Source organism: Podarcis gaigeae, assembly GCF_964106915.1.
Source record: "Podarcis gaigeae genome assembly, chromosome: 2".
In the NCBI taxonomy this organism is placed as follows: Eukaryota; Metazoa; Chordata; class Lepidosauria; order Squamata; family Lacertidae; genus Podarcis; species Podarcis gaigeae.
Window position 1 is genome coordinate 125,498,866 of NC_139679.1, and position 20,232 is coordinate 125,519,097.

General features: G+C 49.0%; 1 protein-coding gene and 1 long non-coding RNA gene across 6 annotated transcripts in view; one reads left to right on the forward strand and one right to left on the reverse strand.

Moving 5' to 3' along the window:
• Positions 1-273: 273 nt before the first annotated feature.
• Positions 274-20,232, reverse strand: part of LOC310837610 (uncharacterized protein) — a 45,197-nt gene continuing 25,238 nt past the window's right edge. For 2 of the 5 annotated variants that reach the window (XM_083724474.1, XM_083724473.1), the window contains exons 2-3: positions 6,803-6,976; positions 274-1,829 (exon numbers count right to left, since the gene is read on the reverse strand). In XM_083724474.1, coding sequence (XP_083580600.1) covers positions 376-1,829; positions 6,803-6,935 — 1,587 coding nt within the window. In that variant the 5' untranslated portion in view covers positions 6,936-6,976 and the 3' untranslated portion in view covers positions 274-375. Of the gene's footprint in view, positions 1,830-6,802; positions 6,977-7,315; positions 7,474-7,741; positions 7,899-8,575; positions 8,818-20,232 lie in introns of those variants that run through there. The other 3 variants (XM_083724475.1, XM_083724472.1, XM_083724476.1) reach the window with 3 other exon arrangements.
• On the forward strand, positions 17,487-18,645 carry LOC310838146. The gene is made up of 2 exons (XR_014560727.1): positions 17,487-18,186; positions 18,445-18,645. It is a non-coding gene; the product is annotated as an uncharacterized lncRNA (long non-coding RNA).

The window sequence follows — 20,232 nt, forward strand, 5'->3', positions numbered from 1 at the left end:
CCGTGCTTCGCAAGACGAAAAACTCGCAAGAAGAAAAAACTTGCGGAATGAATTAATTTCGTCTTGCAAGGCACCACTGTATTATTAGTTCTTTAAACATTCCAAGCACTGTTAGTGTTGGGAGTCATTCTTCAAAGAAACAGTAAGGATGTTTGTACCTTTAAGAACTGTTTCTGTGAGCTTTGGGCAGATTGGTTACAGCTGGTCATAATTAGGAAGGAAAACTTGCAGTTTGAACTTTGCCTGCAGGAAAAACACCCACAAGCTTTGCTGTTTGTTGCTTTGTCATAAATCTTGATTTGATTTGGGTTTGCACCGGTCTCGTGGTGTTAGTCTTCTGTCATCTGCCACCAGAGGAAAACCCTCCTCTAACAGTTATGGTTTCTCTCCTGTATGAAATTTTTGATGGGAGGTGAAACTAACCTTCCATCTGAAGCTCTTTCCACATTCCAAGCACTGATAGGGTTTCTCCCCTTTATGAATTCTTTGATGGGAAGTAAGACTATCCCTCCGACTGAAGCTCTTTCTACATTCCAAGCATTGATAGGGTTTCTCCCCAGTATGAATTCTTTGATGGGAAGTGAGTTTACCCCTATCACGAAAGCTCTTTCCACATTCCAAGCATTGATAGGGTTTCTGACCTGTATGGGTTTTTTGATGAGTCAGGAGATGGGCCCTTTGGGTGAAGCCCTTTCTACATTCCAAGCATTGATAGGGTTTCTCCCCTGTATGAATTCTTTGATGAGCAGCGAGTTTTCCCCTCTCACGAAAGCTCTTTCCACATTCCTGGCACTGATAGGGTTTCTCACCTGTATGAATTCTTTGATGGATGGTGAGTTCGTTGCTGTGACTGAAGCTCTTTCCACATTGGAAGCATTTATATGGTTTCTGACCTGTATGAATTCTTTGATGGGAAGTGAGATTATTCTTCTGAATGAAGCTCTTTCCACATTCATGGCACTGAAAAGGTTTCTCCCCTGTATGAATTCTTTGATGGGAAGTAAGACTAGTCCTAAAATTGAAGCTCTTTCCACATTCCAAGCACTGATAGGGTTTCTCCCCTGTATGAATTCTTTGATGGGAAGTGAGAATTTGGCGGTTACTGAAGCTCTTTCCACATTCCAAGCACTGATAGGGTTTCTCCCCTGTATGAATTCTTTGATGGTAAGTGAGACCGTTCCTCTGTCTGAAGCTCTTTCCACATTCCAGGCACTGATAGCGTTTCTCCCCTGTATGACTTATTAGATGGGAAGTGAGGCTGTGGCTCTGACTGAAGCTCTTTCCACATTCCAAGCACTGATAAGGCTTCTCCCCTGTATGAATTCTTTGATGGGAAGTGAGCTCTGAGCTCAGTCTGAATCTCTTTCCACATTCCAAGCACTGATAGGGTTTCTCCCCTGTATGAATTCTGTGATGGGAAGTGAGCTCTGAGCTCTGTCTGAATCTCTTTCCACATTCCAAGCACTTATAGGGTGTCTCCCCTGTATGAATCCTTTGATGGGTTGTCAGATTGCTCCTCTGACTGAAGCACTTTCCACACTGCAAACACTGATAGGGTTTCTCTCCTGTATGAATTCTTTGATGGGAAATGAGAGAATCCTTCCGACTGAAGCTCTTTCCACATTCCAAGCACTGATACAATTTCTCTCCACTGTGAGTTCTTTCGTTTGAAGTAAGGCTATCCCTCTGAATGAAGCTGTTTCCTTGATGGGAGGTGGACTGGGAGCTCTGACGAATGTTCTCTCCATACCCTGAATATTTACTTGACTTCTCCGCTATGTGGATTCTGTTGTGGTCCCCTTTGTTCTTCCCTTCCAATTCATCACCATCTGCAATGAAGGGAGAAGCTAATTAGAGTGTCAGGAAGATTATTCTCCATATTCTAGAACGATGTTAATGAATTAAAAAATTCCTTCCAGTAGCACCTTAGAGATCAACTAAGTTCGTTATTGGTATGCACTTTTGTGTGCATGCACACTTCTTCAGATACACTGAAACAGAAGTCACCAGACCCTTATATATAGTGAGAGGGTGGGGAGAGGTATTACTCAGAAGGGTGGTGGGAATGGGTGATTGTCTGATAGGTGTGGTAAATCTGTTGAAGACTGTTAAAGACTGCAATTGGTCTTACAGGAAATAGCAAGGGGTGAGATGGCTAAAAATAGCTACATATAACATGTATAATGAGATAAGAATCCAATGTCTGGGGGGCCACTAGGTGGCATGTTGGAAGATGGCTAACAATAACATCTCTCTGACCCATACGAGGTACTAAGGGGCTGCTATGGGAAGTATGCAGCCTTCCTAAGGATGCGGGGGGGGGGCTCTGCCCTGCCAGTGGTGTTCACAATGCACCCCCTGATATGAGTGATGGGGGTGCCGAACACTTGGCAAAAAGCCCTCGGTGAAGTCAGATCTTCCTGACACCGATTCCAATCAGCGCGTGTTGGTTGCTTCAGCTTGGAATTATAATTGGAAACATATGATTGGAAATGAAGCTGAAAGCACATACATCAAGTAAAGCTCGAAGATAAGACTGCTGATTAATGGATCTCTGCGACCAGGAGTGACGGACGGATAAGTAAATCTTCTGATGAATTACCACAAGGAAACTGTATGTTTGGAACGAAGGGGGGGTGGAGGAAAAAACTCTTTTTTTCCCTGCATGATGTGACATAAATAACCCTTCACCCCAGAAAGAAACAAGATCGTTGCGTTTTTATGAAACACAGGCAGGATTTTAAGAACTATGTGGGACGGATTAAAACAGGAAAGACTGGAGAATGGTGAGAAAAGTGGAAAATTCTTATGACGCAGTTAAAATATAGCGTCGGAGGAAGAAGGACTGGGGGAGGAGAATCAGGACTGTTTGAAAGAGAAGGAATGTTGGAATGCAAGTTTGACGTGACAGAGCCCCCAGACTCATTTGATTTATTTGAAAAATACAGATTGGAGACTGAGCTTGTGTATGGAAGCGTTGTACAGAGGCTGTCCCTGATCAATATGATTTTTGGAAGAGTACAAAAATCCACATAGAATGCCAGCTTACAACCTGCTTGTGAAAATCATCAGAGATCGCAAAGAAAGGAATTTATGATAACAACAAGAAGAGAAAGGAAGTAATAAAGGACTATCCGGATCAAACTGGACAGAACTGTCTAATGAAAGCAGTAAGAAAGTGATGCCGTTTTGGACTCGAGCGGAGTTTGATGTATGGGCACCCCCAACAAAATTTAAAATTTGACTGTATAATTTGGAACTAATGTGATATGATAATGTGATGTGATTGGCCTGTTAATAAAAATTATTTTCAAAAAATAGAATAAAATCCAATGTCTGTATTCAGACCAGGTCTCTCCATGGCTTTAAGTTTGGTAATAAGTTGTAATTCAGCAATTTGATGGCATACATAATGTTAGAAGATGAGCAATTAAATAGTCCTGAGATGGTATTTTTGATGTTGTTGAGGCCAGTAATTAAGAATGTTAATGAATGCTTGTGATAGAGGAAGAACTGAAAATAATTAGTTATGAGGCCTTACTATAATTTTTACTACCTTTGTTAGCTGATATTTACTGATATATTACTTGGCTTTTATCTGGGATAGATAATGTTTGGCTCAGTCATGGAATTATCTTCATCTCCAAGGTCAGTCATCTCTTTGGTCAATAAAATGCAGACAAAAGCAAAAACAAAAACAACAAACCTCACAGAACTTACTTCAACTACCCTAAAAAATCTGAAGATGACATTTAAAAAGGCCTGGGTAGTTCAAAAAAGCCTGGTCATTGCTTAAACAAGCTTGACGAAATGAAGAATATTCAGAGAGAAAACAGTTGATATCCCTCCATTCAGGATTCACGGTGAGGATGTTGGAATCCCAGATGATGATGATGATGATGATGATGATGATGATAACAACAACAACAATAAAAATAAATATATATTATTTGTATCCCGCCCTTCCCGACCAAAGCCAAGGTCAGAGCGGCTAACAACAGGTAAAAAAATAATAAAATCACATAGTCAATTAATTAAACCACCAGGTTAGAGTTCTATGAAGATTACAGAAGGAGAGAGGGGGTCAGACTGTGCCCTGGCCAAAGGCCTGGTGGAACAGCTCTGTTTTGCAGGCCCTGAGGAAAGATGTCAAGTCCCGCAGGGCCCTAGTCTCTTGTAACAGAGCATTCCACCAGATCGGAGCCACTGCTAAAAAAGCCCTGGCTCTGGTTGAGGCCAGCCTAACCTCCCTGTGGCCCAGGACCTCCAATATGTTTTTGTTTGAAGACTGTAAGGTCCTCCGTGGGACATACCAGGAGAGGCGGTCCCGTAGGTACGAGGGTCCTAGGCTGTATAGGGCTTTAAAGGTTAAAACCCGCACCTTAAACCTGACCCTGTACTCCAGCGGGAGCTAGTGCAGCTGGTATAGCACTGGGTGAATGTGATCCTGCTGTGAGGACCCCGTAAGGAGTCTGTCACGGGGCTGCCAGGGAATGCCCCGGAGCTGAGGGAGGGGGAAGAACAAGAGCCGTTAGAAAAGACAGGAGAGGGAGAGGAGGACAAGTAAGCGGAAGGAACTCAAGCGGCGAGGATGCTCCCGGATGCTGGAGACCATCAACACCACTCAACCAGTTCAGAGGGAGGACAGAGAGAGAGTCAATGCCCACTCCTTCAGCACAGGACAGAAGGGGGTTAAAATGTAGGGAATAAAGGAGGCGCTTGGGGCTTCCCAAGCTCCTGTGCTGGAGGAGGAGCCAAAAGCTCCCACATCCTGGATCTGCTACCAAGGATTCAGATGCATGAAAGCTATGTCCTGTACCTTGTAAATATGTATGTAAATAAAGACTGTAAATATATCTCTGAGTGAGCAGAGGTATTTCTTGCGAAACGCTTCCAGACCCACCAGAGTCCTGCCTTAGCATTCTGCACCTGCTGGAATTTCTGGGTCAGTCTCAAGGGCATCCCCACGTAGAGTGAGTTACAATAATCAAGCCTGGAGGTGTCTGTCGTGTGGATCACAGTGGCTAGGTCAGGGCGAGAGAAGTAAGGAGCCAACTGCTCAGCTTTTCATCTCCATCAAAATAGTGAAGGTTCGTCACACAGAGCAGGGGTCAGGAAGGTTTACCTTGCCTGGGCCGGTTCAGTTCTGTGGAGATCCCGCCATGGGCCGGATCGCTCATGCGTCTGCGTCTGATTTCCGGCACCACAGAAGCAAGTCCCCGCCCTGGACTGGTTTAGTGCAGCACGCGGGGACTCGCTGAGTGGGCGGCTTGGTTCGGGGGTGGCTTGTGGCCCGTTTAAACGACCCCCCCATGGGCCGCAGGTTGCTGACCCCTGACATAGAGGTATGTATGGAATTTCAAAACTGATTTTATGATCCAACAGGGAGTTTTACTGAGAGGGTCCATGATCCCACGGTTCTCCTCCTTTACTTCCTTCTGCAGAGCTCTGTGGTCAGGATGCAGCAACGTCCATGCCTTGTCTATGAAACCTACACCCCATCAGCAATTGCCTCACTCTGATTGGTCTAAATTTAAATTTATACATAAATCACTTTCTTCAGTTTGAACCCCCCTCCCGTGTTCATGAGACCAACTCTGTATTGTTTCTTTGGAAACATAAGAGGAAAAGTGACTATAACTCACACTAAATCTAAACACAACGGCCACAAGAGCTCCTGACTAGGCATTCAGCTATGCAATGTTGAATGCTCTCTGTTCTCTCCTGTTCCCTCACTTTTTTGTTCCAGTTTAAAGCATTTCATGAACCCAGAACTCACATACTGACCGCTAATGATGAATCGTACGTTATAGATATTCCTGCAAATAGATTCTGCTAGTTTTGAGATGTACAAATGGCATGAGAAGACTCGGTCTACATCAGGGGTCGGCAAGCTTTACCTCGCCTGGGCTGGCTCACTCTCACGGAGATCGCTCCATGGGCAGGATCACGTGTGTAGACACGGGACTCACCGAGCGGACGGCTTGGGGGCAGTTCAGGGGCCGGTTAAATCACCCCTGTGAGACGCTTGCTGCCCGAGGATGGTAGATTGCTGACCCCGGTCTACATATTTCATCATTTAGTGGCCCTATGATCCTTGTTTTTAAAAGCAAATAAAAGTTATTCCAAAAAGAAAAGAAAAAGGCAACACACGGAAGACGCAGGATTAGGATTCAGTTCCAGAAATTTGTGTGCAGAAGTCTGATCCATGGAAAATGTGTAAAAGGAAGTAACCTTAAACCTAAACAGCATACAGCCTATGACTTGAATCCGTATTCAAGTTAATAGAAAAAAACAACAGCACTGTTTGTTCCATTTCAGTGGAAGAACCAAAACTCCTTGTTGACATCTGTTATAATAAAGTTTGTTTGCAACCTGTTTTCCCAAAGAAAACCCACGGTCGCTCGTGATTCATACTCCATTGGAGATTTCGCCTGAGGGAAAGGGAGGCAGAGGGCTGGCCCAGCAGTGCCAGGGAGAGAAAGTGATGTTGCATCGTTGCAGCTTCCGATCGGCTCTTCCCATTTCAAGAGCCAATCAAAAGTCACGCCTTGGAAGTTGAACCGACTTCCAGAACGGATTCTGTTCGACTTCTCAGGTTCAACTGTATTTCTAGCTCAAAATGCCTGCAGGAGACAAAGGCGCAGGCAGGAAGCAGGGGGAGGAGCCCAATAAACTGCTCCCCTTCTCCATCTCCATCTGCCTGCCTGCCTCCTCCCACCCCCAAACTGAGCAAGCCCTGATACCTCTCTGGCTCCCTCCATCAAGGTCCCCATTTTCACTCCCCTCCCCTTGGACTCACCAGATCTCTCGGAGGTCCCTGGGAGGCAATGCTCTGAGGCTGTGAGGAGGGATGCAGGAGACAACCTGACCAGGTCAACCGTCCATCTTCCCCCTTCCATCCTCGCTAGCTTTGCAGGATCCGTCTCTTTCATCCTTCCTGAGGAGTCAAGGAGCCAAAACGAGCTGCAGGGTCCTGGGAGAGAGGAAGAAGCAAAGGGAGCCTCAGAGGCCCTGCAGGGATTCTCTTGCCCTAGATATTCTCCTGCCCCTGGAAAAGCACAAATGGGGCAGCCCCTCCCCAAGAGAAGCCCCATTTCTAAACATCTCCAGTGATTCCAATTTCCTCTGTATACTCCTCACCCTACTTTGTAAGGCTGGCATGGTCTGCACACTAGTGACCTGATAGGTGATCCCTTTGAACTCAATGGGGATAACTGACAGAACTTGGTGCAAAAACCAATCACCATCCTGTCCCTAAGCCTGAAAACTGCAACCCCAGAGCATGGGCAGAAAATAGCAGAGTAGATATTACATGTAGGTGCCCCCATGCTAGGTGCTCTGTATGGAGAGCCCTGTTCACAATCTTTGAGCTCTCTCATTGCAAGCCAGGCAGATGTTGTGGCCATATTTGCCTCTGTCTGGGGTTGCATGGAGACCCAATCTGTATGTGGAAGCAGAGGAGATGGCGATGCCACATTTCTGAAATATCTTGAGACTAATACACCCCTCCTCCTTAGATATTATCTGGTGTTTATACACCATCTTCACAAGCCTCCAGTCCCAAAATGTGGTCCCCACCCTGGCATGGAAGGCATCAAAGTATAGATCTTCCACATGCCCTAAATCTCTTCTGTTCTTAAGACATCAGGCATGTATACCCTTTGAAAAAACTCCAGAGGTGAGATTTACACTCCTCCTGTGACAAGATTCCCAAAGGGGGAAGAGAGAGGAGACTCACCGGATTCCAGGAGGGGCCCCAAGGAAGCTTTTGCAAAGCAGAGAAAACAAAGCAATCTCCTCTCGGCTTGCAGGAAGGGATGTGGGAGGGAGGGAATTTAGTCATGGAGGACCTTGACCCCCCTTCACTTCCTGTCCTCTCTAGGAATCCAGCTTTGCTCCTTTTAACTCTTGCACCCCTTCCCTCTCTGCAGTTTTCCTGCTTCTGCGCCTGCGCTCAAGGGGCTGCCCCCGTCTGTGCCAAGGACTCTACCCCAAGGAGCCCACATCTGATCCAGACTAACCGAAAGAGAGACGGGGGTGGCCATGAGGGGGGGTGACCTTGGCTCTCCCCCTCCTCCAACATAGAGGCTCCTGAATCCTAAGGAAAGGCTGGGATGGAGAAGAGGCTAAGAAATGGCTCCATCAAGGCACCCGGCACCCCTCAAAAAAAACAAAACACCCTCCCGATCAGCGAGTGGGGGGAAGAATGGGGGGGGGGACTTCCCAGCCAGGAGATTCCTCCCCCTCCGAAAATAATCTCCCCCCCTCCCAGCGAACTTTTCTGCTATTTCAGCCCAGGAAGAGAGACAGACGAGGAAGTGTCCCATGCGAGGAATGAAACAGACACGCCATCCTGGGGGGGGGGGTGTGAAGGCCCCCCGTAACAGCACCACAGGCAGGAATGGCGAAGCCCACTATTGGGGAGCGAGGGAGGGGGGCACATGCTGCTCAGGGGGCAGCCCCCCCACTCTGGGACTCTTTCCCCCCTCCCCAACTCCATCCTTTCCCTGCGTTTCCTGTCAGAAAACCAATTTATACTGGGCTCTCAGAACCATTTGACCCCATTTCTCACCCCAGAGCAGGGCCAATCAGAAGCCTCTCCATTTGAGAGCTGGCCAATCCCCCTTCAGATTCCCCTGGGGGTCGTCCTCTCCTTTGCCAGGTTTCCTGAGGGAGTTTCCCCCCTGAGTTTCCCTCTTGGCTGCTCCCCCTCACAGCTTATCCCTCATTTCTCGTTCTCTTAATGTTCCTCCCCCCCCCTCAATGTCTGGGGAAGGGAAGAGTTTGGGAGCAGCTGCATACCCCCCCCCCCATGGCCAAGCAGGAACCCACGGAGGGCCAGGAGATGGCGATTCCTGCCCTTTTTCTGGAAAAGGCGGGAATGCCATTTTGTTTCATCTGTGTTATCTAGTGAAGTTTCACCCTGGGCCAGCAGGGGGATACTGTAGATAGTTTTCACTCAGGTCTGTAGATAGTTTTCACTCAGGTCCACGTCAGTTATTTTAGGCGGGAAACTGGGTTGTTGTTGCTACAATGTTGACAGCCGGCTGCCTATAAAAGCAGGCCGGCTGAGCTGTTTGCTAGTCAGTTCTATTCCAGCTTACAAAATAAAGAGTTGCTTTGGAGAAATCGCTGTGTCGTCTGCTATGTCAACCCACAACATAACACTGGCGACGAGGATGGGATGGATGGACATCAGAGCACAGCCAGATGCGGCCATCCTCTGAACTGAGCTGAATCACAGAGCAAAATCACTGAGCGAAATCACTGGACAGAACCAATTCAGAGCTGACCGTTCCGGCGAAAGCGCTGTGTTCCATCCATCGCCCTTCTCTCCGGCATCGGAATCATGGCTTCACTTGTGCCTCTACCGCCGTTTGCGCCAGCCTCTGAATCATGGAACTCCTACCTCGCTCGGTTCGACTGCTACCTCCAAGCCAACGAGCTGACACAAGTATCACAGGAGCGTAAGCGGGGCCTATTCCTCAGCCTTTGTGGGCCTGAGGTGTTTGAGACGGCCCGAGCATTGGTTGCGCCTGAAGCAGTCCAGGCAACACCGTGGGACACAATCCAAGAGAAGCTCCGCAACCACTACGCACCAAAGCCGTCCAAGATTGCTGCCCGCCATGCGTTCTACCACCGGAACCAGGCAGAGGGGGAATCAATCAACAACTACACCACCGCCCTGCGACAGGCTGCAATGCACTGTGAGTTCCGAGACTTAGACGATGCCCTGATGGATCGAATCGTCTGCGGGGTCCGGGACATCCATCTGCAACGGCGTCTCCTCGCCAAGCCAGACCTCACGCTACAGAAAGCCATTGAGGAGGCTGTGGCCTCAGAAGCTGCTGAACGCTCCGCCCAGGAGATCCGCAAGTCCAGCAGCCCACGTCTTGATAGGAAGCCAGTTCCGGTGCATCATGAAGAGGCCAGCAATGATGAGGCATCCTCCAGTGAAGACAATGATGTGCACCAGACAAAGCGGGAGCGCAGGAAGTTCCTACAGAGGTCCAAGGGCTAACCAGAATGTGCTGGCTGCGGAGGCAACCATTCCCATGCCAAGTGTCGATTCAGAGACGCCATCTGTAGGAAGCGTTCCAGAAGGGGGCACATCGCTAAGGTCTGCCGATCGGCTCCGTCTGACACCCCCCCTTCACCGACTCGCAAGTCCAAGTCTTCACTCCAGTCTGCCAAGGAAAGTTGTTTCGCTCTCACCAACTGCCGCTGCCCGTCTGGAACCACGATTGGCCAAACCGACTCACCTACGCGACGCAAGCTGAACGTCACGGTGCTCATTGAAGGAGCTCCATGTGACATGGAGATCGACACCGGGTCTGCCCTGTCCATCGTGTCTTGGAGCACCATCAAAAGACTGGTACCCAGAGTGTCCAAAAGGCAACTCGACTCTCACCGCGTACACCTGAGAGACTACTAGGGACACGACATTCCTGTGGTAGACGTTGGCCGGTTCTGAATCGCCTTCAAGGATTTTTCAGGCCTACTCCGGTTGGTGGTGGTCGAAGGTCAGTGGCCAAGCCTCCTAGGGCTAGACTGGTTTGATGCCCTCGGCCTGGAAGTCACCAGCATCAACTGCATCTCTAACGCAGAGACTGAGGGTCTGGTCAAAGACTTTGCCGAGGTTTTTGATGGCACCTTGGGGCAATATACAGGTACGCCCATCTCCTTTAGCCTTGATCCACAAGTCGCCCCCATCAAGCTAAAGCCACGCCGGGTTCCCTTTGCTCTCAAGGCTAAGGTGGATGAACAACTGGACAAGCTGATCGCCCAAGGAGTTTTGGAGTCGGTTGACCACGCCAAGTGGGAAACCCCCATCGTCACGCCTGTCAAGCCAGACGGGTCGGTGAGAATCTGCGCTGACTACCAGTGCACGATCAACAAGGCACTTCAGCAGCATGCTTATCCGGTTCCTGTTGTCCAACACCTGCTGCATTCCCTGGGTGAGGGTAAGGTCTTCGCTAAGCTGGACCTTGCCCAAGTCTATCAACAACTGTCCGTTGATGATGCCACTGCTGAAGCCCAGATGATCGTCACCCACCGAGGGGCATTCCGTTGCCGCCGGTTGCAGTTCGGGGTGAGTGTGGCTCCTGGCATCTTCCAAAGCCTTATGGAGCGTCTCCTGCAAGGGCTTCCGGGCGTGGTACCATATTTTGATGACGTCTTGGTGTCCGCAGACTCATACCAGCAGCTGTTCGAGCGCCTCCGTGCCGTGCTGACCAGGTTCCAAGAGGCCGGGCTCAAGGTAAAGAGGGAGAAGTGCCAGATCGCCGTTCCACAGGTAGAGTTCCTGGGCTATCTTATCGACGCCTCCGGCCTCCACCCGACCACATCCAAGATCCGCGCTATCCAGCAGGCCCCCACCCCAAAGAACAAGACGGAGTTGCAGGCGTTCCGGGGGCTGCTGAACTTTTATAACATGTTCCTGCCCCACAAAGCCACAGTGGCTGAGCCTCTTCACCGACTCCTTAGCACAAAGACGCCTTGGGCCTGGGGTCATCGGGAGACGGCGGCCTTCAACGCGGTCAAGGCTCTCCTTTCATCAGACCGTGTGCTGGTACAGTACAGTGAATCCAGGCCGCTGGTCCTTGCATGCGACGCCTCACCTTTTGGCATCGGCGCTGTCCTTAGTCACCGTTTTCCAGACGGAAGAGAAGCACCGCTCGCCTACTTTTCCAGGACGCTATCTCCGATGGAACAGAATTACAGCCAGCTCGACAAGGAGGCACTGGCACTTGTGGCTGGAATGAAGAGGTTCCATGAATACCTCTATGGCAGGACTTTTGACCTCATCAGTGACCACAAGCCGCTCCTGGGCCTCCTCGCCGGTGATCGTCCAACTCCACCGGTCCTCTCGCCACGCATGCGGCGATGGACTGTTTTCCTGGCTGCCTACCACTACCGGCTCGTCCATCGCCCGGGGAAATTGATGGGCCATGCCGACGCCCTCAGCCGTTGCCCTCTTCCAGCATTTGTGGAAGACCCGGCTCCAGCTTCATCGCTCCTCCTGATTGAGGATCTTCCGGCAGCGCCTGTATTGGCTGCCACTGTGGCCTCCGCGTCTGCCCAGGATCACACCATCAGCCGGGTGCTCAACTGGGTGTGGAGGGGGTGGCCACAAGGGCCTTTTGCATCGGAGTTCCAGCCCTTCGCAACCAGACAACATGAACTCTTGGCTCATCGCGGCTGTCTGCTGTGGGGAGAGCGCGTCATGATTCCCCAGGGACTCCGTTAGCGCGTCCTGGAGGCTCTGCACGTTGGCCACCCGGGAATTTTCAAAATGAAGGCGTTGGCTCAGTGTTACGTCTGGTGGCCTAATATGGGCGATGCCATCACTGCCTGGGTGTCCGCCTGTCAAGCGTGCCAAGAGTCGAGGCCTGCACCACCGGCAAGTAAGGGACACACCTGGGAGGCGCCAAAGACACCCTGGTCAAGGGTGCACATCGATCTGGCTGGCCCCTTTCACGGCCGGACCTTTATGGTAGTGGTGGACGCCTATTCCAAATGGCTGGAGGTGGCCCTGATGCCCTCCACCACTACCGAGGCCGTCATCCGGGTGCTGCGAGGCCTGTTTGCAACGCATGGGTGTCCTGATGTCCTGGTCTCCAACAACGGACCGCAGTTCACGTCAGGCACGTTTGAGCGGTATCTTTTGGGACTGGGCATCCGCCATGCCCTAACGTCACCCTTTCATCCATCCAGCAACGGGCAAGCGGAAAGAATGGTGCGCTCGGCAAAAGAGGCACTGGCGCACCTGGACCGGGGAGACTGGCATGAGCGGGTTGCTGAATACTTGTTTGTGCAACACATCACCCCTCATGCGGCCACAGGGCGGAGTCCTGCTGAACTGCTTATGGGCCGCCGCCTCAGGTCACCGCTCGATTGGCTGCACCCGGACTTTGCCGTGGCTGAACCCCCAGGCTGTGCCAACGCGCCACGGTCATTTGTCCCAGGAAACCAGGTCTTTGCCCGGAACTATGTGGGGGACATTCCTTGGGTGCCAGCCACAGTAGTGGGAGTCACTGAACCTCGCTCGTACCAGGTGGCACTCAAAGACGGACGCTTGTGGCGCCGGCACATAGACCAGCTTAGGCGCAGGGTTGGGGACTTGGACACTACCGTGGTGCCCCCAACTGCGCCTGTGGCTCCAGAAGAGACACTTACAGATGGTGAGGCTCCACCTACACCTCCCTCGCAAACTGCCAGCGTGGAGCCGAACCAAGCCGCTTCAGAGGGCCTGCCAGACTTACCACAGACTCAGACCACTCCACTTGCGGAGGCTCCACCCACAGCAGCGGATCCAGGGGATTTGGTTTCAACGCCACCTAGGGTCGCACCACAGCCTCAGCACGAACTGTGTGGCCCTCCGGACTTGGCTACCAGTCCCCAGCGGTCTGGCAGAGTTTCCAAGCACCCAACTTATGTAAAGGACTATGTTGTTGGACATGTATCACTGTTGGTCTAAGTATGGGAAATGTAACCGATATGCTTTTGTGCCTAATTGAACCATTACGCATAGTGCTGTATATAAGGAAACCATTACGATTGTAACTAACACCTTATCTCGGTGGGGAGGGGTGTTATGTAGTGAAGTTTCACCCTGGGCCAGCAGGGGGATACTGTAGATAGTTTTCACGCAGGTCTGTAGATAGTTTTCACTCAGGTCCACGTCAGTTATCTTAGGCGGGAAACTCTGGGTTGTTGTTGCTACAATGTTGACAGCCGGCTGCCTATAAAAGCAGGCCGGCTGAGCTGTTTGCTAGTCAGTTCTATTCCAGCTTACAAAATAAAGAGTTGCTTGGGAGAAATTGCTGTGTCGTCTGCTATGTCAACCCACAACATAACAATCTGGAGGCCCCAGCCGCTCCCAGAGACGTCATGGCTCCCTGTAGACCTCGGGGGTGCCACGCTCTCGGGGTCTCTCCTCCCAGCTGAAGGAGGGCGGCAGCTTCGGGGGCCTTGTTTCCTTCCCCAAGGCCTTGGAGGAACCTCGGGGTGCGAAATGACAACCCCAAAAGGAGCTTAGGTTCCTGGCCAATGGGGAAAGGAACATTATATTGCAGGAGTCCAGGAATCACCTCCAAGGTCCAGGGACTGATCCGCCCTGGCTTCCTCCTCCTTGGAGGTCCCTTCTGGAGAAGGGGTCCCAGGTCTCTATGGGGGGAACGGGGAGAAGCGTCCCTGAGGCCTGCGTTCGAGTCCAATGCTTTTCCTCTTACGCCCCGGCCACCTTCCCCCTGGTGTTTATGTGAGCTCTAGAGATGGGATCACATACAGATCCTCCCCTTTAGGGATTCCTGCTCCTTCCTTGCCCAGGGAAGCAGCCTCTCTGGCATGTAGGGGGGAGGGGGGCACATTGATGCAAGGGGCACATTGATACACCAACAATATTTCAATTTCGAGAAACATGTCTATACGCCGCCCACCAGTTAGCCGTTGGCGTTTCACAAGAGTAGGTGGGTTTTTAGTGCAGCCAAATGAACAATTATGAGAAATGTACAAGTGTTCCAACGCTGTTTCAAATCCTTAAGATTTATTAAGACCATATAAGTTATTCCACTCAGTAATCAAGATTACACATGATTTTTAAATAAATTCAGTGGTTTTATTAATAAATGTTAGTTTCTTGAAAATGTCCATTGGGGCACTTTGATACACTAAGACATGGGGCACATTGATACGTATAGAAGTGCCCTGCTAGTGTACAATTATTGATGTTCCCAATCCTGAAAATATAAATGTTGGAGATTTTTACTCATTAAATTTGGAAAGAAAAATGCTGTTGTTTACTACAAGAGTCAGTGTGGTGTACTGGTTAAGAGCCGTGTTGGTCTGCCATAGTCAAAGCAAAATAAAAAAATTCCTTCCAGTAGCACCTTAAAGACCAACTAAGTTAGTTCTTGGTATGGGTGATTGGCAGATAGCTGTGATGAGCCTGTTGAGATGTCAACAGGTTTACCACATCTATTAGCCAATCACCCATTCCCACCACCCTTCTGAGTAATACCCCTCCCCACCTTCTCACTATATAGAAGGGTCTGGTGACTTCTGTTTCAGTGTATCTGAAGAAGTGTGCATGCACACGAAAGCTCATACCAAGAACTAACTTAGTTGGTCTTTAAGGTGCTACTGGAAGGAATTTTTTTATTTTGCTTTGGTTAAGAGCGATAGACTCGTAATCCGGGGAGCTGGGTTCGCATCTCCACTCCTCCACATGCAGCTGCTGGGTGACCTTGGGCTAGTCACACTTCTTTGAAGTCTCTTAGCCCCACTCACCTCACAGAGTGTTTGTTGTGGGGGAGGAAGGGAAGGGAGAATGTTAGTCGCTTTGAGACTCCTTCGGGTATTGATAAAGCGGGATATCCGTGTGCTAGTAGCGGGTTAGTCATGCTGGCCACATGACCCGGAAAGCTGTGTGTGGACAAACGACAGCTCCCTCAGCCTGAAAGCGAGCTGAGCGCCGCAACACAGTTGCCTTTGACTTAAATGTCCAGGGGTCCTTTACCTTTTACCTTTACTTGCAACTCTACAATTCTATGATTGGGCAGTGAGACTGTTTCTCTAGGTGAAGCTTCTTCCACTTTCCAAACACTGATATGCTTCCTCCCCTGGCATGAATTATTTGATGGACCATTTGATGTTCCGCATAAGAGACTCCTGGGAGGCCGGAGGGACACTGCCCTGCTGTGAGTCCTGAAGATCTCAAACTCACTGGAACAAACTCTGGGGTTGGGGCAAATGTCAGAAATGTTTTAAAATGTTTTAAAATAGTTTTCAATCTGTGGTGTTTAAAATTTTGGTGTTTTTTGGTTCTGTTTTTGCTCTGTTGGGGGTGGGATGAAAGTTTAATTGTGGCTGGGGATTACTTTAATTTTATTATAAAGTTGATTTTTTAAAAAAAATTAGTTTCTACTGTCTTACTGGTTTATTGTATAGTTTGTTTTCTGCACTGAAGGGGAGAAGATCAGGGCAGCCTGGAAGTGGGGACCAACCAACAGAATGGCTGGGGCAGGTTCCATGGGAGAGAGGAGATGCACTGGGACACATGATCTCAGTGATCACGGGTAGGAGGAGGAGTTACACTTAGACCAGACCATGTCCTTACCAAGGAGGGAGGTTTAGTCATTGTTTGAAGACTATCCCTGCCTCCAGGTCTGGTCTTGACTGGAAGGATACTGGAATCAACAAGAGAGAGCCACATGACCTGTGTGAGATTTTTAGACCAGCTTCGGCCCGTCTTATCTTGAGCCCGAACAGCGTAGTCCACACAGCGGAAGGATGAGCAGTATGTGCCACATTCTTAACTTTATTTACACTTCTATGCTGAGAGAATACAAACATGCATCTTGCCTCTGCGAGAGCAGAGAAGCAACTCCTCTCGGAAACAAAGAACACCGAGAGAAACAGTGAAAAACAGGAAACCAGAGAACGTCACATCCAGTCTCCCATTCCCGTGGGAACCCAACAGTACTCTGACTGTGGAATGTAAACAACTGTCTTGTGACAAGACAAGCATTTTGCTGCACAGTGAAGGAAGCAGAAACCAACAACCTGAAGGGGCTGCTGTGCAATGCCAGGTCAACGATTCACAAGACAGCGGTCATCCAGGACTTGATCATGGATGGAGGACTTGACTTGGCATCCGTGACAGAGACTTGGTTGGTTGAAGCAGATGAACCTGTTCTTGCCGCTGCTTGTCTATCGGGTTTCTCTTATGCACAGCAACCCTTTCAGCTGATTCCCTGGTGGCCTGCTGGAATGTGGAGTTAACCAGGGCTATCAACTGTCTGGCTCTAAAGCGCCCTATCTGATTGAATGGAGCGTGGACAGCCCTGTGGTTTTCCTCAGAGCTGAAGGCAATGAAAGAATGGCTGAGACCTCTAGAGCACAAGTGGCGGAAAACTCATTCTGAATCAGAATAGACACGGTTTACAGCTCAATGCCAAGCCTACCAAGTGGCAATGTGGCTGCCTCAGGGTTCCATCCTCTCCCCCATGCTTTTCAACATCTATATGAAGCCACTGGGAGAAATCATCAGGGGATGTGGGCTGGGTGTTCATCATTATGCAGATAATACCCAGCTCTACCTCTGTTTTACATCAGAACCAGTGAAGGCAGTGAATGGCCTGTATGAGTGTCTGGAGATGGTTGGAGAATGGTTGGCAGTTAACAGATTGAAGCTAAATCCTGACAACACAGAAGTACTGTTTTGGGGGGACAGGGAGCAGGCAGCTGTGGGGGACTCCCTGGTCCTAAATGGGGTAATTGCCCCTCAAGGACCAGGTGCACAGCCTGGGAGTCATTTTGGACTCACAGCTGTCTATGGGGATGCAAGTCAATTCTGTGTCCAGGGCAGCTGTTTAAATAAATAAATATTTAAATAAATATTGACATCCTGGGCATCAGTGAACTAAAATGGACGGGAATGGGCAAATTCAGTTTGGATGACCATTGTGTCTCCCATAATCCCATAAAAGCCCAACAAAAGAGTGGCGAAAGCTGTACTGGGATACAATCTCAAAAATGATAGAATGATCTCGATACGATTCCAAGGCAGACCTTTTTGTTGGGATTCTGCTCCGTGTCTGCAGTCATGAGATTGTTGTCTATCACATGACGGTGTATGTTTTCATTCCACAGAGTGGGAAGTGACGGAGACAGGATATTTATGTTACTGTGTTCCATGAAGTGGGACTATTGTCCTTTGTTCTTTATCTTTGCTGTCTGATGAGAAAGAGGATGGAACTAAGTCAGAATTCTCTGAGTGTATTATATGTAAATAAAGTAGATTAGCCAAAATGCTGAGCTACTGAGTTCTGTTACGCGAACCGCTAATACTCTGCTCTTCCGTAAGTGTGCTGATGCTTCTTGGCATTAGTTGCTGTGATGTTCGGGCTGAAGAAAGCTTTTGTAGCTCCCAATCAACCAGGAGGGAGACAGCATGCCAAGCGGACATGTGTCTTTATCAAGGTCCTACCCATGTAGGATGTGCCTAACATTGGTTATGGGCCCAGGGATCAGGGCCACAGACCCAGTGCCAGTAGAGGAAAGACTCGGAGCTGTTTTTGTCCCGGTTGGAGTTTCCTGGAACTGGCACCGTGAGGCAAGCCTCTTCAGAGACAGAAGAGAAAAAGCAGATAGACTGTGAGTACAGCAGCTGCCTGTGTTGTGTAGTGCCAGTATGGTGTAGTGGTTAAGAGCAGTCAACTGCTAATCTGGTGAACCGGGTTCGATTCCCCGCTCCTCCATATGCTGCTGTTGGGTGACCTTGGGCTAGTCACACTTCTCTGAAGTCCCTCAGCCCCACTCACCTCACAGAGTGTTTGTTGTGGGGAAGGAAGGGAAAGGAGATTGTTAGCCGCTTTGAGACTCCTTAGGGTAGAGATAAAGCGGGATATAAAATCCAAATTCTTCTTCTACTAAAAGTGAAAGTAGGCTGCCTGGAACGTTTGTGCAGCTGACAAGTAGCTTGAACAGAGAAGCTTTGATTTATGACTGCTTCTGAGTGTTCTTGGCTCCGTTTAATCTCTGGGACAGAGACTGAGCAGGAACAGATCCCATTCCCTAAGTTTCCATGGAGGGAACTGGGAGGAAGAAGTCCCATCCCCTGAGTTAGGGAAATGGGGGCTAAAGGACCAAAATGGTTAGGACCTAACAGAAGCAGAAGACATCAAGAAGAGGTGGCAAGAATACACAGAGGAATTATACCGGAAAGATATGGATGTCTCTTATACCCAAGGTAGTGTGGCTGCTGACCTTGAGCCAGACATCCTGGAGAGTGAAGTCAAATGGGCCTTAGAAAGCACTGCTAATAACAAGGCCAGTGGAAGCAATGATATTCCAGCTGAACTATTTAAAACTTTAAAAGATGATGCTGTTAAGGTGCTACACTCAATATGCCAGCAAGTTTGGAAAACTCAGCAGTGGCCAGAGGATTGGAGAAGATCAGTCTATATCCCAATCCCAAAGAAGGGCAGTGCCAAAGAATGCTCCAACTTCCGCACAATTGCGCTCATTTCACATGCTAGCAAGGTTATGCTTAAAATTCTACAAGGAAGGCTCAAGCAGTATGTGGATTGAGAACTCCCAGAAGTGCAAGCTGGATTTAGAAGAGGCAGAGGAACCAGAGACCAAATTGCAAAAATGTGCTGGATTATGGAGAAAGCTAGAGAGTTCCAGAAAGACATCTACTTCTGCTTCATTGACTATGCAAAAGCTTTTGACTGTGTCGACCACAGCAAACTATGGCAAGTTCTTATAGAAATGGGAGTGCCTGATCACCTCATCTGTCTCCTGAGAAATCTCTACGTGGGACAAGAAGCTACAGTTAGAACTGGATATGGAACAACTGATTGGTTCAAATTTGGGAAAGGAATACGACAAGGCTGTATATTGTCTCCCTGCTTATTTAACTTATACGCAGAATTCATCATGCGAAAGGCTGGGCTGGATGAATCCCTAGCCAGAATAAAGATTGCCGGAAGAAATATCAACAACCTCAGATATAGAGATGACACAACCTTGATGGCAGAAAGTGAGGAGGAATTAAAAGAACCTTTTAAGGAGGGTGAAAGAGGAGAGTGAAAAATGTGGTCTGAAGCTCAACAACAATAAAACTAAGATCATGGCCACTTGGCCCATCACCTCCTGGCAAATAGAAGGGGAAGAAATGGAGGCAGTGAGAGATTTTACTTCCTTGGGTTCCATGATCACTGCAGATGGTGACAACAGTAGTCACGAAATTAAAAGACGCCTGCAATGACAAACCTAGACAGCATCATAAAAAGCAGAGACATCACCTTGCCAACAAAGTTCCGTATAGTTAAAGCTGTGGTTTTCCCAATAATGAAGTATGGAAGTGAGAGCTGGACCATAAAGAAGGCTAATGGCCGAAGAATTGATGCTTTTGAATTATGGTGCTGGAGGAGACTCTTGAGAGTCCCATGGACTGCAAGAAGATCAAACCTCTCTATTCTGAAGGAAATGAGCCCTGAGTACTCACTGGAAGGACACATCCTAAAGCTGAGGCTCCAAGACTTTGGCCACCTCATGAGAAGACTCCCTGGAAAAGACCCTGATGTTGGGAAAGATTGTAGGCACAAGGAGAAGGGCACGACAGAGGACGAGATGGTTGGACAGTGTTCTTGAAGCTACCAACATGAGTTTGGGGTCATGAAGAGTCGGACACAACTAAACAACTAAAAAACAACAATA